The 18,572-nt window shown below is 42.6% G+C and overlaps 1 protein-coding gene across 3 annotated transcripts; it reads left to right on the top strand.

The window, feature by feature from the left end:
• On the top strand, positions 1-17,597 carry CD226 (CD226 molecule). 3 transcript variants are annotated; one of them, XM_035126233.2, is made up of 7 exons: positions 1-639; positions 918-1,238; positions 6,115-6,462; positions 9,694-9,793; positions 11,760-11,823; positions 13,411-13,508; positions 13,967-17,597. In XM_035126233.2, the coding sequence occupies exons 1-7, from the start codon at positions 552-554 to the stop codon at positions 14,007-14,009; spliced, it is 1,062 nt and encodes a 353-aa protein (XP_034982124.1). In that variant the 5' UTR covers positions 1-551; the 3' UTR covers positions 14,010-17,597. The 3 variants fall into 3 exon arrangements, with proteins under 3 accessions (XP_034982124.1, XP_034982122.1, XP_034982125.1); XM_035126231.2 differs by having other exon boundaries at positions 6,112-6,462; XM_035126234.2 differs by lacking the exon at positions 13,411-13,508 and having other exon boundaries at positions 6,112-6,462.
• The last annotated feature ends 975 nt before the right edge of the window (positions 17,598-18,572 follow it).

The raw sequence follows: 18,572 nt of genomic DNA, 5'->3' as shown, positions 1-18,572 counted from the left end.
TGCGGGTCGCACAGGGTCCTGCTGGGTTGGGGCTCGGCGCGGGCGTGCTGCAGCTTCTGCCGGCTCCTGCTCCGTCTGAGCTCCACGTGGCGCATCCGCTTCCGGAAAGGACAGGCATCTTCCTTTTCCTGTTCCTTACGGAAGCGCCATCCGGACCTGCTCCCAGCACAGTATAGTGTCGGTACCCCAGCATGTCTTATTTTGGGGGGGATGCCTTATATTTTATTGCCTTGAGAAAATCATGCCATGGCTTATTTTATAGGCACGTCTTATTTTGTGAGAAACACAGTATATATATCATGATATATCAAGCTATCATGATATTTACCTGGTGATATATTGTGATGCTGAAAATCAGATAAGCTGAGCAGCTAGGATGGGTGTGAAAGTAACTTAAATTAAGAAGGGGAGCATCTTTGATTCTCACAGACTTGTCATAGGTCATGCAGACATTCCACAGAACTGTGGAAATGGCTTTTCATCTTGCTTACTCATTTCAACAGGACGTGAAAGTATCAGCTACACCATGTGGTCAGGAAATAGACACTTAGATGAAGTTCTCGCGCCTGTCTTTTTTAGTAGTGCTGGAGATGGATTACCTTGCCTTCTTCATTGTTGCTGCTCTGCAATCATATCAAAGTAAGATAAGTTTCTTAAGTAGCATGCTGGGTGCAATCTCTGGATTTCTTGCCTGCAGATCCTAAGCATGTTTTGTAGTAAGTTCCATAGAAATAATGTCACCCTTTGGAGATCCTTGTTTAGCCTGAGCTTGGTCAACTTGTTCTCGGTGTGGATGGTGGAGGGGGGCTGTTGGTTCTGGAAGCATTTAGCTTGATCATTAGATGCTGTAGGTGTTACTGTGGTTCAAAGTTTAATGAAGATAACAGCATTTCCCCCCTCTTCTCTTTCTGTCACAGTTGAAGGAAAACGTGTGGATTCTACTGTGGAACTTGCCAGTGCTATGACTCTTGAATGTGTCTTTCCAAAGGCTGGATATATATCCCAGATGTTTTGGCAGAAGGAGGAGAGCAAAGAGAACATTGCAGTCTTCAAACTGCCTGACCAATTGCATATTTCCAGCAGATATAAGGACAGAGTCAGTGTTACTAACAATACCTCGAACATCAAGTCCTTGGTGTTCAATAGCACAGCTGGGGAAGATACTGGCTTTTATCTATGCTCTTTTAATACCTACCCGTTTGGGATTTGGGAAAAGAGAATACAGGTTGTCCAATCAGGTAAGGTAAAAGTTTTAAGTACCGCCTTATACATTAATGTAAATTACAGTATACATTATAAATTCAATTTATTAACCTCTTATGATATAATAAATAATAAATCAGTGGTAAGTACAAATCCTAAATATCTGTCAGCAAGAAAACATCAGCTGTTATGATTAAAAATAAAGCAGATATTTCCAGGGATGCAGCTGCAATGTGAGCAGAGGTGGATTGAGGGGAGCATTACTGGTTTGGTCGCACTGGTGCCTCAGAGGATGCCACAATGATGGGATGGAATGGAAGGCAAGGGGTGGGGCGTGAATGTTGGCATTGCACAGGGTGCCACTGAAATTGGTTGTCAAAGTCCGCCATTAAGGTAACTCCTGCGACTCTTGTTCTTGTGACACCGCCCCCTCCCCACTGCTCTGGATACTGGACCAAAGTGGCTCAGAGGCAACCCCCATATGGCAAAATGGCAAGTAACCATTAATGGAAGCAATATAAAGTGTTTGTTGAGGCACAGTGGAGGGAAAGGGAGTTCTGGGTTGCATTATTAGACCACTTAAAAGAGAACAGATGCATTCCTCATAACTAAATTTGTTAAAATATCAGTATCCCTCTATTCTCCAAATCTTCCTCCACCACCCCATGGAATTCTGAATTCATGTATGCAGGATTAGAAATGCTAGAGAAGAGATCTGGCAATAAGAATGATCAAATTGCAAAAAGGGTGAAGAAACCCCTTTTCTATCATCTAAATTCCCTCATTCTGACTTTTCTAAATGAAAAAAAACCCAACAACTATTGGTTTTCAGCTAGAGGCTCAAAATGCATCCATCTCCCATATCCCCTTTAAAAATGAACATTTAAATAAGTATGTTTGGCTTACAGTCAGAGGAATAGGTCAATCACCCACAAGCACCTTCATTCTTTCAAGACGCACACGAGATTTTTCTCAAAATTGCTAGTCGGAGATTCAAGAAAACCGATAACATATAGGTGTTTCGTGGGAAACTCGGACTAAATCTGTGACTAATTATCTTCATCCCAAAGCTATTTTAGCTAAAGAAGAAAAATTGTACTAAGGGAATTGCTGCTTTTGTTGTGTGGCTGTCAGCAGTGAATTACACTAGCTATCCAATTATTCCACCTGCTGCTAGGAGTGTTTAATTGTGGATGCTGCTGTGCGTACGTTACCAACTTGAAGCTAGCAGCCCTTGTTAAATGAACCTTTTATTCGGTGATTTCCTGTCTGGCTTGAAAGTTTTGTTGCCTCTCATTCTGGACTTTGAATAAGTGAACTTGGACACTGAGTCCCCAGTTCAGATTGTTAATAAGTCCCAGTGAAAAGTTTTCAAAGTGAAGGTTCACATTGGGAGGTGGAGGATCCTCTGTGTCTGCATGTAGAATAAAAAGCAATTAGATGTCCAGTATATGAAATTCAGTGGGAATTTGACACTTGCCTCCCATAGCTGATGTCTTCTGATTGGCAGGCGCAATCCCTGTCATGTCGAGTTTAATGAGTTCTGTATTCTCTCTCTTTTCAACTGTAGCCAGAGTAACACAAGAAAGGCCTGCAGAAATGTCATGACAGTTTTCATCCTCCACAGAGGATGTGCAACCAGAGATATTCATGTTGTGTATGAGTGTGCTGACTTCTTGGTTTTCCAGAAGGTAGCACACAGTAGGCGAATATGAGTCAGTTACAGAGCCTATGGTTTTCACACAATGCCATAGTTTGCGCCTCTGGTTGGGAGATGATTGAAAAGACTCTTCAGTGATAGCGCAAGGGTACCATAGAAACAGAAGTTTGGAGTGACACAATACCAGAAACAGGTTGTTATATAACTAAAATGGTTGCCTGCATCAAAGAAGGTGGTAACTGGCCATTAATGAATCAATGAATCAATGATTATTACTAATAATTGTTAGTTTCTACATCAGGCATAGGCAAACTCGGCCCTCCAGGTGTTTTGGGACTACAGCTCCCATCATCCCTGACCACTGGGATGATGGGAGTGGTAGTCCCAAAATATCTGGAGGGCTGAGTTTGCCTATGCCTGCTCTACATTAACAAGGTGTGCTGCATAAGCCAGGTTTAAACACACACATACACCTGAGGGACTGGGAGTGGATGGAAAAGGTAGAATAGAGAAACTAAAAGTAAATTTCCCAGAAGTCCTCAGTCCTCTAGACAAGTTGTTATAGGAAAAGGTTGTAATTCTTCCTTTGCTCTGTAGCATCAAAAAATGAGCCTTAAACCCTTGTGATTGTAAGTGATTGTGACTTGCTCAAGGCCGACTATGATTTGTTTTGTCCTCTTCCTTCCCTGTCCCTTTTTCATTTTGTGTTGTGTGTTTTTGATTGCAGATCTGCAGACAGGGACTATTTTGTTCAGAATGATTGTATTTTTGTGTGCTTTTTTTTAGGGGTATGTGTGTAAGTAGGCTGTATGCCTGAGTCCCTTCTAATTCCTAGATTCGGCAATGGTTAAAATCGAATGTTGACATGTTAATGACCCTCAAAGTATGGGTTGTTAGGGTAACAGAGAAAGTGACTTTGTGATAGGGCAAATGGGCCCCCTCCCTCGCCTGTTGGTGAGAAGGACAAGGGCCAGAGACATTCATGTGTGAACTGGGCTAGACACAAGAGACAGGCAGAATCCTGATAGGGAGAGACATGCTTGATTTCTGCTTGAATCCAAGGCTGTGGCTTTGGGAGAGGCAATAGTTTCTTGGGGTGTTGATGCTGTGAGCTCCTGCATCAAGCTCGGGTTGTGTACATGTGCAAATAAGTCATATGTCACAAAGACACCACAGTCTCCAGTGTCCCTCATTCCAAGGAAATCAAACCCTGGGTAAACCCCTGGGATCTCACACTGCTCAGAGATTGGAATGGCATGCACCAGTATGTAGGCAGGTCTGGGAGCCTTTTTGGCCAAAGAGTGTGGGAAACAAATGATCTAAATAAACAAAAATAAATAAAACTAGCTGAACAGAGTTGTGAAACTTGGTTTCTCTCATCTAACATAAAAGCACTGCATCATGCTAAATACATCCTATGTGCTTTATTACATTATGACAATTTAAAAACTGTTGGAATATGAAGCCAAATAAGCCATCATGTAAAATATGGCAATATGAAAATGGATTGTAAGTGCCAATGACAGCCAAATCTCTATTACCATATGTAAAATCAAAGGGGGGCCACATACAGTATCCAGAGAATTTCTACTTTTTTTCATTTTATGAAGTTATAGCTTTATGTGCAGTATGTCAGCATTTCAAGTCACTATAATTGCTACATTTTAAAAGGCATTTTAAAAAAGATAGAAAAATGAGGTGGTTATATGACAGAAGGAGAGAAAATGGAGAGCCGATCTGTTGCTTACGAAGCCGTAAATCTGAAACTAGGGGAACCAGTGATAGGTAGCCATTAAAATGACACACATTCTTTCAGATGAGTGAGGAACAAGTGGCATGGAAATGCTTGCTATTGTAATGATCTGCTCATGAAGAAACTAAACCGGAGCTGTAGCAGAACAATGAAGAATAATAATAAAAGCACATCACCTTTGTAATAGCTCTGTTACTGCATTCATCTTTAATAGCTGCAAAAGATCTCCCTAGCAGGATTCTTGCAAGGAACAGGGTGGACGGGGTGGGGTGGGGTGGGGTGGGGAGATGAATGAATGAATGCTCTTGGAGATGCAAGGAAATTCTTCCCCCACCTCAGTCATTCCTAGCAGCCCCTTGCTTCTTAGAACATCTCTCTATTAGGCTTCCTGGTGTTCTCTTCCTTCCTGTATTGCTAAAAGCAGGAACATCAGAATGTAATCTCCTTCCTGCAGCTGCATTGCTAGCCTTACATGCACAAACATACACACCAAAGGGGGGGGGGGTAATGTCAGTAGCTAAAAGACAAGACACAGAAGGAAGACAGTGTTGAGGACAAGGTTTATGGATGTACGATTCTGTGAGATTTCCAGCGATCTTAGTTCTGTGGGGCAGGGAGTCCAGCTGCTGCATTCTGAACTTCTGACTTTGGGCTTCAGGACTACAGGGTCTAGCAACATATTAATATCTGCTAGGTGGATTATGCTATTAAGGACTTGAGCCATTTGACATGATTTAAGGATTGCAAATTCTATTTTTATGATGTTATCCAGTGACGACCTGTTCTTAACCTCAGAACCGTGAAGCATGACTGCATTGCGTTTTCTGGGAAAGAGTGTGTACCCATTCTTCAGGAATTGTCCTGGTATTTAGATTCCAACAAAAATGTTGAAAACAACAGCAGGCTTGGCTATATTCAGCACAAAAATGAAAGAAGGGCACTATGACTGATCACTGCATATAAAAAAAATGAAGCAAACTTGAGAAATCTAAAATTCAGTGTTAAAGGTCTCGATTGTGAACAGTTCATCTGGAGCATCTAATTAGACTTCCAGCTTTTATAGCCATTAGCACCTAAGCCAGGGAGGTGTGTGGCAGCATGCATGAAGAACTGTCTAGCCAGAAAGGGGCTGTTCATACCCTCTTAACACAGATAGAAATGATCCACAGTAAAGGAAGGGCTAGATAAATATGAATTTCAAAAGGGAGGGGGCCGCCTTCTCTAGTAATCTCTGACTGTAACACAGCAGGGGAGATTCAAACCATCTTTCTTGGCTGAGGTGAGGAAAATAAAAGATTTATAATGAAATCCAATGCACATCTACCCTCAAAAGTGAGCTCCTAAAACTTTAGTGGGACTTTCTTCCCAAGTAAGCATGCTGCCAAATCAGTGAATTGTTTTGCTGAAACAAAATTTGGGGTGGGTGTGTGTTAAATCACTTGTATAATTTTTTTTTTACAAAGTGTTTCTTTTCTCCTCAATTTCTTTTATTAAGCAGGGGATTTTCAGCCTCAACACTTGTCATATCGTCATATGGTTGCTGAACCAGGGGCAAATGTCAACTTTACCTATGGGCCTGACCCCGAAACAATACTTTATCAAGTGAAATGGAAAAAGATCCATGCAGACCGTGTGGACTTCATAGTACAATGTAATAAATCTGGTATACCAGTCTATGGTTCAGATTACGAAGACCGTGTAGCGATAGACTGTGCCGCACGGGTGGATAGCACCATTGTACTTCGGAATGTCACAGCTTCTGACTCTGGGATGTACAGCCTGTCTTACATTGGGACAAATGGCACAAATGCCACAGTCTGGACAAAACTCACTATTAATGCTAACAGTAAGTGAAGGGAATTTACAAAACCCTGCAGTTGTTTGTAGAATTATTGTTGTTTCCTAGACATTTGTATTAATTTGTATTAATTTAAACACATGTAAAATGGTGTGGAGGATTCCCTGGTCTTGAATGGGGTAACTGTGCCCCTGAAGGACCAGGTGCGCAGCCTGGGAGTCATTTTGGACTCACAGCTGTCCATGGAGGCACAGGTTAATTCTGTGTCCAGGGCGGCTGTCTACCAGCTCCATCTGGTACGCAGGCTGAGACCCTACCTGCCCGCAGACTGTCTCGCCAGAGTGGTGCATGCTCTGGTTATCTCCCGCTTGGACTACTGCAATGCGCTCTACATGGGGATACCTTTGAAGGTGACCCGGAAACTGCAATTAATCCAGAATGCGGCAGCTAGACTAGTGACTGGGAGTGGCCGCCGGGACCACATAACACTGGTCCTGAGAGATCTATGCTGGCTCCCAGTATGTTTCCGAGCACAATTCAAAGTGTTGGTACTGACCTTTAAAGCCCTAACCACCTCCACCATTCAGCCCGGACACTGAGATCCAGCACCGAGGGCCTTCTGGCGGTTCCCTCATTGCGAGAAGTGAGGTTACAGGGAACCAGACAGAGGGCCTTCTCGGTAGTGGCACCCACCCTGTGGAACGCCCTCCCAGCAGATGTCAAGGCAATAAGTAACTATTTTACTTTCAGAAGACAGCTGAAGGCGGCCCTGTTTAGGGAAGTTTTTAATGTTTGATGCTGTACTGTTTTTAATATTCGGTTGGAAGCCGCCCAGAGTGGCTGGGGGGGCCCAGCCGGATGGGCGGGGTATAAATAATAAATTATTATTGTTGTTGTTGTTGTTGTTATATAAAATTAGAGGCTGAATAGTTGTTTTGAAAAGCATTTGCAAGGCAAAGGGAGGGAGAGAAAGAGTGAAAGAGAATGGACCTTAGTTGGGCTTGGCTTGGCTGGATAAAAAGTAGCAAGAAAGGAAAAGGATAGATAGGTGTTAAAGAGGAAAGATTGAAGGTGGGAAATGATAGACACAACCGTCCCCCAGTAATAGTGGTGAAGGAGGGAAGCATCCAGCAGTCCAGATAAAATGAAGTGGTGGAGGGGATCAATTTCCTTCCCCAAGATCTCCTGCCTCCTGCTATAAGAGAGTGTTGGAGGATCCAGAAGCACTTATATAGCAATCTTCCTATAAAGAAAATCATCATCATCATCATCATCATCAGGCTATCATGGGAATATATATATTCAGAGAATGATAAGTGTCCTTATGGATCAGACCAAAGATCCAGCAGGATACTGCTCTACTCCCATCCCATCCAACATACTGTTTTCAACAGTGGATAGGGTTCCAGATCTCAAGGAGAACTTCCAAGCTTCTTTAACTGAGAATGCTTAGAAATCCCCTTCTGGCCTTTCTGCTCGGCTCTGGAAGATTGGTGTGGATCTCAAGTTCCCATTCAATGTCCAGGAAGAACACCTGAACAGGGTGTTATCTGCAGACTTGGCTATTTCGCTGTTCCAGGTAGTTTATTCCAGATGAACAGACAGGTTAGTCTGCTGTGATTAAATCAATAAAGAAAGTTGACTTAACCCGCACAATAATTTAGGGTGAAATTCCAGCCCCGCACATGAGGCAGGTAACAATTCTTGGTAGCCCTGGATTTCAACCTATTGCTTATCAACCCCTATTTGACTTACAGGGACATGCAGCCATTCCCCCCCCCCACCAGTATTGTTGCTGCCACACTTTGAATTTGTTCAGGAAAATGATTGATTTCAAACACCTGCTCTTCAACGTGGCCATTGTGATGTGTTTGCATCCTCCATCTGGTTTGTGTCACGTGAAGCTGTGTGCTCTCCGGAGACTGCCTCGCTTTCTGGTGCAAAGCTGGATGCTCAGGCTTGAGTGACAGTGGGAAGATGTTTGCAAGCTCATCACATGGCATATTTTAATTGAAATCAAGCAAGTGGGAGGAAACCACATGAGAGGTGCAACATCTGCTTAGGTGCAAAGTTCTTTTGCTCCATTTGAAAGTGTCTTCGTAGTTTCTCGCTGTCACAGACCTCTTCCTGCACAGTGTGTGCCTGCTTAGCGAACGTTGTAAAACCCTTTGTGGCAAGGCGCATGACAAGCTGTTGAAACCACTTGTTAGGTTTTAGTGCATTGTAAACTGTCGAGCCTGTCAGTGTTTCTCCCATCTACCTGAAGTCAGGGCAGTGAAGGTTGAAAGCACTCACCCACAAAAATTTTGGACTCCCGTGAAGAAAAAAGTGTCACTATAAAAGCACTTGCGTTTTTTGCCAGTGCTTTAGGGAAATGAAAACACTCATACACACACACTTAATAGTATCCTATCAACCTACTCCCCTCCAAAGACAGGGCAGATCTAGAAGACAAGTGATGTGTCTCTGACTTTTACACCATGTTCTTAAGAAATCATGGGTATTTATGCTAGAGATGAAATATTGAAGAAGCGCAGAACACCATAAACCGCTGCAAAGAAGCTAAGAGCTTCCAGGTTCTGCTATTTTTCTAAAAGCTAAATCTGTTGATATTCTTTTACTGAGATGCATAGACCCTGAATGAGTATGGTACAAAGGGAATCCATAGAAGTATGCAGTCAGATGTCTTCATCTATGTGTACAAAGTCAACCTGAATTGAACCCTTTTCAGACCACTGCAATCCCACAAATTGTACTGCTGTTTGGCAGGCACTGGTTCATCATGAGTATCTATTTTTGAGCACTTCATGGCTACAAGTTTGGCAATCAGTGCTCACTCTGAACAAAACAGCAACTAATATGAGCCTGATTTTCTAAATTTTTTAGAAACAGGTATTCTTACTGAAGCAAGTCCTACATCTGACGCGATAACACAATGAGCCAGACTGAAGCTCTTGAAGATGAAACATTGGATTATTGATCTCTTCACTGTTTAGAGCTTGTTATGCTTCAGTTAAATTCCAGCAGGGTTTCCAGATTTCAGAATATCAGATTAGAGTTTCCTCACGCAGCCAGAATTAGAAACCCTAAAGAAATGAGCAGATGCACACATGGGCGTGCATGCGCGCACACACACTTTTGAACATTTATTTTGCTCTTCATGATCACAACACAAGCTGACTAGAATTTCATTTGACTGTATATCATTCAGAAAATTGTCTTGTTTCTCTTCCCCTTGAGCAATACCGTAGTAATAACATTTACCATTTACCTTCCTAGTTTCTTTGGAGAATCAGCGTATCTTTGTTATTGCTGGAGCTGCTGCTGTCTTATCATTAATAATGATCATCATTACTGTGCTTATTTGTCATCATAAAAAGTAAGCAAGTTGTTCTGTACTCTATCTAATATTTGTTCACTAACCTGATACCTACTTAAAGCCTAATCCATATACAGTGGTATAAGTGGTTTAAGTACACAATTGGTTCTGGAAGTCTGTACTTAACTTGAAGTGTACTTAACCTGAAGCGAACGTTCCCATTGAAAGTAATGGAAAGTGGATTAATCCATTCCAGACGGGTCCGTGGAGTACTCAACCTGAAGCGTACTTAACCCGAGGTATGACTGTACTGTAATTGGTTTCGGAAGTCCGTACTTAACCTGAAGCAAACTTTCCCATTGAAAGTAATGGAAAGTGGATTAATCTGTTCCAGACGGGTCTGCGGAGTACTTAAACTGAAAGTACTCAACCTGAAGCGTACTTAAACCGAGGTATTACTGTATGCCCAGCTAAAATTAATGGTGATCTTCAAATTAGCAGTGATGAATGTGCGAACAAATGGATTGAAAAATTCATTTTACTTTTTTATTACATATTTATATACCACTTATTTACCACTTATAACAACTCTGTGAGGTAGGTTAGGCCAGTGTTTCCCAACTTTTTTCTTGCTGTGGCCCCCCTTTGACCTTGTTTTGTTCCTGTGGCCCCCCCCCATGGACGTAGCCGGGGAGGAGCAGCTGCCTCCTATAAGTAAAAATCAGTACAAATCAATACAAATATGAGGTTCTGTCCCCCTCAACAAAAGTCTGCCTCCCTAACAAAAATCCTGCCTGCCTCCATGCCCCCCCATTGTCCTACTGGTAGAAAGGGAACTCTTTAAATGTTTTGTTTATAAATAGAATGTTTTGTTTCTATTTTTTATAATTTATACAAAATACAATCACATAAAATAATAGGAACATAATGAAATATTGCTGAAGCAGAAAAACATAGAATCATGGAGCTGGCAGGGACCCCAAGGGTCATCTTTCTAGTGCAACCCCCTGCAATGTAGGAAACTCAGCTGAAGCATCCCAGACAGGTGGCCATCCAAGCTCTGCTCAGAAACCTCCAAGGAAGGAGAGTCCAGAACTTCCCGAGGGAGATCCATCTTCCATGTATTATAAAAAGTAAACAACACTTATTTGATCCCAGTTATTTGACACAGAGGGGAAAACCTACAGATATTGTCCAAAAGGTGCACAGGGAGTGGTATATATATATATGGGAGAATTTTTAAAAAGCAATTGGTCCTCACTGGAAACAAACAAGAACTGCTCCAAGAAAACGCTTGCGGCAAAAAGGAGTGTTAGGTCCTGGTGGGCTGCCCCCTTACCCACTTGTGATTGGCTTTTTAATTTTTTTTTAAAAAAATGATTCCCCCCTTCACTTCTCACTTCCCTCTGTGGCCCCCTAGCCTTGTGCTGTGCCCCCCCCCCTATTTCCGCGATTTTCACCTGTACTCCCCTTGGAATATCCTGCCCCCCCACCAGAGCCATATGGCCCCTGGTTGGGAAACTCTGGGTTAGGCCAAGAGACAGTGATTGGCCCTAGGTCATCCAGAGAGCTCTGTGGCTAAGGGGGGATTTGAACCCTGGTCTCTAGGACTTGGACTGACCCTTAACCACTTCGCCACACACAGTGGGTGAATGTATATGGGTGAATGCTCCTTTCTCATTAATTTGCTGATAACCAGCGTGGAAGAAGCATTTAGAAAGAGGGAGGCTATATCCTTCTGATTTCTGTTGAGGAAAAGTGCTTTCCCACTCCTCGATATGAGGCAGTTGCTAATGTAGAAGTGTGACTCAAGCTGGGTTGCAGCTAGTTCCTAGCAGGCATACAGAACATGACTGAACACTTTGATCATCTTATGAATGAATAGTTGGTCAGTCATTTAAATGCAGATTTTGCTCAGGGCTTCTAACTTCCAGAACCCGCCTTAATATTTTGCACAGAACCTCAAAATTCCTATGTCCTGGTTGTGGGTCAATTCTAACAACAGCGTGTTTTTATTTGCCAACAGAAAGAAGAAGAAGAAAAGGATGATGATGATGAAAGCCTTTCGTCTTGCTCACACACAGGCAAATGTAGGTGAAGCCTCCTTTCTTACAGAATCTCCTTTTGAGGAACATCTTCACCATATGCAATAAAGTCTAATGGCTGTGCCTCTCAAGTTTTTTTGAGTCAAGCAACTTGCCTATTAAAAGCAGGGATCACTTTTTGGGGAGGGGAAACAGTATTTATGAACAATTATGACATTTAGGGGGACCCAGGTGGCGCTGTGGTTAAACCACTGAGCCTAGGGCTTGCTGATCAGAAGGTCGGCGGTTCGAATCCCTGTGACGGGGTGAGCTCCCATTGCTTGGTCCCAGCTCCTGCCAACCTAGCAGTTCGAAAGCACATCAAAATGCAAGTAGATAAATAGGAACCGCTACAGCGGGAAGGTAAACAGCGTTTCCATGTGCTGCTCTGGTTTGCCAGAAGCGGCTTTGTCATGACCTGGAAGCTATACACCGGCTCTCGGCCAATAATGCGAGATGAGCGCGCAACCCCAGAGTCGGTCACAACTGGACCTAATGGTCAGGGGTCCCTTTACCTTTATGACATTTAGGATACTTTCGTATATCATAAAAACAAACTATGGGTTTTGGGCCAGTTGATTTGCTATGCTGAAGGATCAACACTCTGAAAGAGGTATTGTTGCTTTTAAAACAGGGTTCTGAACTATTAAAGATTTTTATGCTCTTCAGACTGAGCAGAGATTTGTTGTAACACTTAACTCAGTTGGTAGAGCATGAGACTTCCGATCTCAGGGTTGTGGGTTCAAGACCCATGTGGGTGAAAGATTCCTGCACTACAGGAGGTTTGGGTTAGATGATCTGCATGGTCCCTTCCAACTCTACAACTCTGTGATTCTGTTTTAAAATATGCTCACAAACCAGGCATTGCTCCTACCTAACCATAGAAGAGCATAGTGATAAGCCACAGGTTGTGGTTAAAAAGAAAATGCCATATGACTTGTTGGTCCCCCCACCTCCAAAGCAAACTTTGCCTGAGCTCATCCTGATTCATTCTTAGAATGTGCTTATAAACATGTGGCCTTTGACGCTTGACTAATGTGTATCCACATGACTCTATTAGTCTGAGGGTTTTGCTTTCTTTATTCATCCTTTTCATTTCCAGCAGAGGGAAAGGGGGATCAGTTAGTTACAACAGAGATCTCTTTTCCATTCTAGAGGCACTATTAAGCACTGCTGATCTGTGTGCTGATGCAGCACTGTTTCTTTCTAATGGCTGGTGGTGCAGGACAGAGGGCATATGAAGAGTGTTTTAGGTATGGTCTGTGAAAGTATTGTTTAGGAGATGGTGTCCAACAGCTTCATGGCCAAGGTGCCAAAGTTTCAATAGGAATTGCTTATCATGTTACATTTCAAAGGCATGAGTGCGTAAACATGTGCAAACAGCTTGCATGGATGAATGCACAAGTTGCATCTTAAGTGTTTTATATATTACCACTAACCATGTTCAGGGTAATCCAAAACCATTTACAGTACTTAGCTTTGTGTTATTTTGGGGGGTCACAAAGAGTTCCCATTGTTAGCAGTTATTTGACATACAAACATCTTCTTTGTTTTATTCTGTTGCTGGCCTGGCACCCTTTGTTCTCTTGCCAGCAAAGGCAAATGAGACTGCAAAGAATGAAGGCAAATGGGGTGCAGCAGCCAAGAGAACAAGAAATTGACAAGCAGCATCAAAACAAGGTGATCATTTGGTGAGATGGCCATTTTTCCAGTAATTTGTTCAACTATGTTAATTATAAAGAAAAGAAAAGAAAAAGGGAGAGCATTTGATGCAGCCCTAATAGGAGGAGTAAGGCACTGAGTTCTGTGAATGGTTTTGTGAACTTTTTCAGCTGTTTTTGGCAAAAGAAACCTATTTGGCCTCTGTTCTCTGCTTTTTTTTGTACACCGTAAACTGGATGGTGCATGGATGTTTCTGGCTTGGGGTAGGAGGTAGGATTGGGTCATTGGATGTTATGCCTCAAACACCCTTCCCAACTCAAGACCTGAAAAGCTGTTTCCAGAGTACTCAGTCAGACACAATGTGTATGGGCTTTGCAGTCAGCCTCCGAAGCCATTACATGCCTCAAATTTGCCTCTGTCATAAGCATCTCTGATAGGGTGGTAGTCCTCACTGTTCTTCACTGCTCTCTACTTTTCTCCTCTCTAGCCTTCAAACAAATACGGAAGACCTGGTTGTCAGAGTGAGGTAAATACTAGCAGAGGACAAATGACAGAGGATCCAGTCTATGCCAACTGCACAAATTACTCACACAGACAGAATATGTGAACACGGCCTCTTGTCTACTATGTGAATGACTTAGAGCCAAGGCTCCAACAATTTTTACATTGGGAATGTGACTGGAGAGAGAAAAAAACCATTCCACTACCATTTCACTCATCCGTGGCTGAAGAAGTCCCACACACATACAATTGAACTGTGTGAAGACTGTAGGTCTATACGAGGAGATAATTTACATAGGGGTCAAGAGATTAATAGTTGTGCAAGGAAGACAAATTGGCTGTGATGCGACTTGGAATGTCAGCAGAGCTGCTTTGTGCTTATTACAAATTTGAATATTAGTGGACTGTTGAAATAAGAGACTGAAAATAGGCTTTAAGTTGTCTTGCAGCCAAGCATTGAGTAGGTCAGATGCCACCTTCCATAACAAAACTGCTGCTGGCTCCTGGTGAGGTATGTTTCCTCTGGACACAATTCAATATGGACACAAACACACATCCTTCTGCCCAGAACAGGCAGCCTGAGCAGAAGTTCCTGCCCATTGCCATAAGATGACTACTCAAGCTTGCAGAGAATAGAAAGCAAATGAACAGGTGCCAAGTCTTTGCTTTTCTACCATACCAGTGAAAACAAAAATGCATGGACTCTTCTGTCAACCTCTAGAAAACAATTAGAATAAATCATTGTAAAGTTGAGTTATAGAATCATAGAGTTGGAAGAGATCCCAAGGGTCATGTAATTCAACCCCCTGCAATGCAACTAAAGCATCCATACAGGTGGCCATCCAACCTCTGGTTAAAAACCTCTGGGGGAGTCCACAACCTCCCGACGGAGACCATTCCATTGTCGAACGTCTTACCATCTCTTACTGTCAGAAAGTTCTTCCTGATGTTTAGTCGGAATTTCCTTTCTTGGAACTTGCAGCCATTGGTTCGAGTTCTGTGCCCCAGAGCAGGAGAAACAGGATTGTTCCATGTGACAGCCCTTGAGATATTTGAAGGTGGCTATCATATCTTCTCTCAGTCTCTTCTTTTCCAGGTTAAATATACCCAACTCCTTCAACTGTTCGTCATAAGCCTTGGTTTCTAGACCTTTGATCATCTTGGTCACCCTCCTCTGTACACGCTCCAGTTTGTCAATATGAAAACTAGAAATGCAAACTCTAATTGAGAGCAAGAACTGTCCATGAATAAGCATGGGGGGGGGGAATTTAAAAGAAAACAATGCTCAAACCACACTTCCTTCAGGCATCCAGAAGGCAGAAGGCAGGGAAGAGGAACCTGTTGTTCTCCATAAGTTGTCGGACTATACTCAATTATTGCCATTTTCTTCAGTCACCTCTCTGCATTCTGAGATTTCAGCAACATTGCCCGTATGCTTTCAAATGTTATCTTCAAGGCCAAAAGAAATAGCAACATTAAGAAAAAGGAAAGCTGTAGGAATCCAAATGTTGTGTCCAGGATTACAATGTTTCATCTCTTTCAGAAAGGTAAACTCAAATGCTGTTGAACTGCAAAATTCACACCACCTTAAAATATAACATGGTGACATATATGGGCTACATACTGTAGTTCCTATTCGCATGATTTTTAACAGTGCCCACAGACCAGAAACTATAAAGGAGTTAGCCCAATCTCTGTGCTATTAGTTATAACCAGTGGAAATTTAAGGGGCTGTGAAAGATGATCTAGGGACAGATAAGTAGCAAATACTACCACTATTAGAATCAACTCAGGCATGCATTCACATGGGAACAAATCCTGTCCTATATCTGCTAAGATCATTAAGTGATCTTTGCTCTAATGCTTAGGAGTTCTCAAATTCTTCCTGAAACCGAGATGATTATCTTATTTCTTGAACAATGAGCAGATAAGTTTACTGATTAGTGTTACTACCTGGTTTGTTTTTAAAGACGTATTGTGTCCTGTAGACTCGTATCACTAAGCATCAGCTCCATTTAACCTATAGGTAATAACAAAGAGAGAGAGAGAGGAGCTGCTGGTAGCTAAAAGTGTACTGTAATTTAAATAGCTATCTCCAAAAGCCAGTAATTTTTGGACCAATGAGATGGGGATCAGGAACGTTTTTCCAGCATTACATGGACAGTCTTGGACATTGTGCAGCTTTATTTATTTTACAGCAAAATCAAATAGAATTACAATAGTTAGTTTGCTTCACCCAGACTTGAAGAGTTTGATTGCCTGCCATGATTAGAAACCATCTTTTGGCACCTATGACCTCCTTATCCAAGTCACATATGTTACAATGGATGATGATGATGATTTTTTTTAGCAAAGAACTCGGGAAATGGGAATGAATTGGAAGTGTGTGCCACAAAACTCTATTATGTCAATGAGGTTTTTTTTGTCTGACATATCAACTGCACCATCAAATTTACAAGTAATAAGAGTAAAGAAATTTGCAATATTTACCAATGATCAGGAGTTCCATTTGCTAAGTAAATGTCAATGGAGAATGGGCATGCGGCAGCACTTCAGGCAGAGTGTAGAAGCTGCCATGTGTACTATGACATGCTGCGGCACCCATCACTCTCGCCCGTTGAGATTGTTAATCACATGGAGGGAAAGGAAGGCTGTGGTGGAGGTTGAAAGGGAGTTGCTGGGGGAATTACCTAGGCAAAAGTGGCTACAGCTATTGCTTATACCAGTGGTTTTCAACCAGTGTGCTGTTGGCCTGAATGGTCAGGGGTGCTGCAAGCAGCACTGGCCCCTGGCTCTCTTTCCTTCCCTGCCTCCTCTGATGCCCTCTTGTGTCTCTGCCTCCCAAAGGCTTGCGTGGTTGTTGCAGCAGCCCTTGCGCCTGCTGCCACCACAGCTGCCTCCCAAGGCGAGTAAGTTCTGGCCTCCGTCGGGCCACTAAGGCTGGGGGAATCCTCTTCCCAGGCCCTCAAGGGGCAGCATGAGAAGGCAGCTCTCTTTGGGGTGGGGTGGGCAGCTCAGAGACCAAGGCAGCTCTGGCAGCTGCCCTGAGGACTACCATGGAGAGGGGAGGGGGAGGGAGCACTTCACAAGGGTGTGAGGGACTGCCGGCTCTGCAGACAAGGGGTGACATAACTGGGCTTCTGAGGCTCAAAGCTCGTTTCCCCACCAAGGAGCCACAGAAAGAATGCAGTTGGTTAAGTTGAGCTCAGAGAGGTTGGAAACGTCTGGCTTAGGCATTTGTACATACCGGTATGTGGCCGTGCTCTGTGGACTGGGTAGCATGTAAGAGTGGCTTGATTGGGATCTGCAGACTTGCACAGGACACTGGAGGAAGGTTACCAGTTTCTGGTGATAGCCCAGCCACTTCCTTTTGAAATGCACCACCACCACCACCACCCAGGTCTGTGAACTATGTTGGTACAGCAGTCAGTACACACAGCTGTCTTGTTCCCATATGGTGTGGCTGTGCTTAGTAATTTGACTTCTACCCAGCTGGAACTTGAAATGCCTTATGCTAATTTATTTAAGACTTGAGTTTATAGCTCTTTCATGTAACACAATCAGTGTTTCTGGGTTGTGGGTTTTTTTGTAGTAGAATAACTTTATACTGGAAGAAAGCGAGCATGTTGTCTAAACAGAGAATGAAAAGGATTACTGTTGTCTTGTACTTTTTTAATTAGTTGGCTTTTTATCTAGTAAGCATTCTTTATTTTTTTGTTCATGTCTCAGATGCTTCCACAGTCTGTTCTGCCGCAAACTTTTCACATTCAAAGCGGGGGAAGGAGGGAGAGGGGAAATTATACAGCACATCTTAGTATTTGTTTAATCTGGTTTAATTCAAATTTCATAGATGCTTTGGTTCACAGGGAAAACTGGATCATCACATCACACAGAGCAGTGTATTTAATTCTTTCCATTAAATAGAACAGGAAACAACAGTAAATGTACCATTCAGTCAAAAGAGAGCATCAGTGAACAGTAGCTGAAGGCTGTTTTTAAACCATTAAAAACCACAGCTGCCCTGTACACACTTAAATTACATTCTGTCCACCACACAACTGGGGATATCAACAGCATCTCATAGAAAAATGTATCACCGTGTTTTCAAATTGTTTACACATGATGTTCTTGGAGAACTTTGCAGAGTGAGGTTCTCTTTAAATAGAAGAAGAGGGGGAACTGTTCCAGCTTCGCCAAGGCAGTGAAACTGATTCAAAAGCAAACATACAAGGGAAAGTGGAGAGCAGGAATACAGGATATGACCACATGGATCTTGCAATTCTTTAGAAGAAGGAGGTGAAAAACAGGTAGGCTTTGCTGAAGACTTCCCACTATTTGGCACAGTGAAGAAACAGCAAAGATCAGGCAGGGTAAAGAGGTAAGAACAGCTTTCATGTCACCCCCTACCAGCTGTCCATAGCACAAACACACATTTTATCAGGACTAGATGAATGAGAAAAACTACTGTTCCCAGCTTTGTACTTGTGATTGTTAATAGATGTGAGATTTACCCCAAATATATCTAGTATCAATGCAATGAAAATTTAGGAAATTCATAATGAACAATTACATGATTAGTGTGATAGTGTGAT

The sequence above is a fragment of the Zootoca vivipara genome, chromosome 8 (genome assembly GCF_963506605.1).
Source record: "Zootoca vivipara chromosome 8, rZooViv1.1, whole genome shotgun sequence".
NCBI lineage: Eukaryota > Metazoa > Chordata > Lepidosauria > Squamata > Lacertidae > Zootoca > Zootoca vivipara.
This window is presented reverse-complemented; position numbering and strand designations above follow the sequence as displayed.

Excerpts from the sequence above, each read along its gene's own strand:
- CD226 (XM_035126231.2), top strand. The coding sequence starts at position 552 with ATGAAGTTCTCGCGCCTGTCTTTTTTAGTAGTGCTGGAGATGGATTAC. Across the intron at positions 1,239-6,111 it reads AATACAGGTTGTCCAATCAG|CAGGGGATTTTCAGCCTCAA; the intron begins GTAAGGTAAAAG and ends TCTTTTATTAAG. Across the intron at positions 13,509-13,966 it reads CAAAACAAGGTGATCATTTG|CCTTCAAACAAATACGGAAG; the intron begins GTGAGATGGCCA and ends TCTCCTCTCTAG.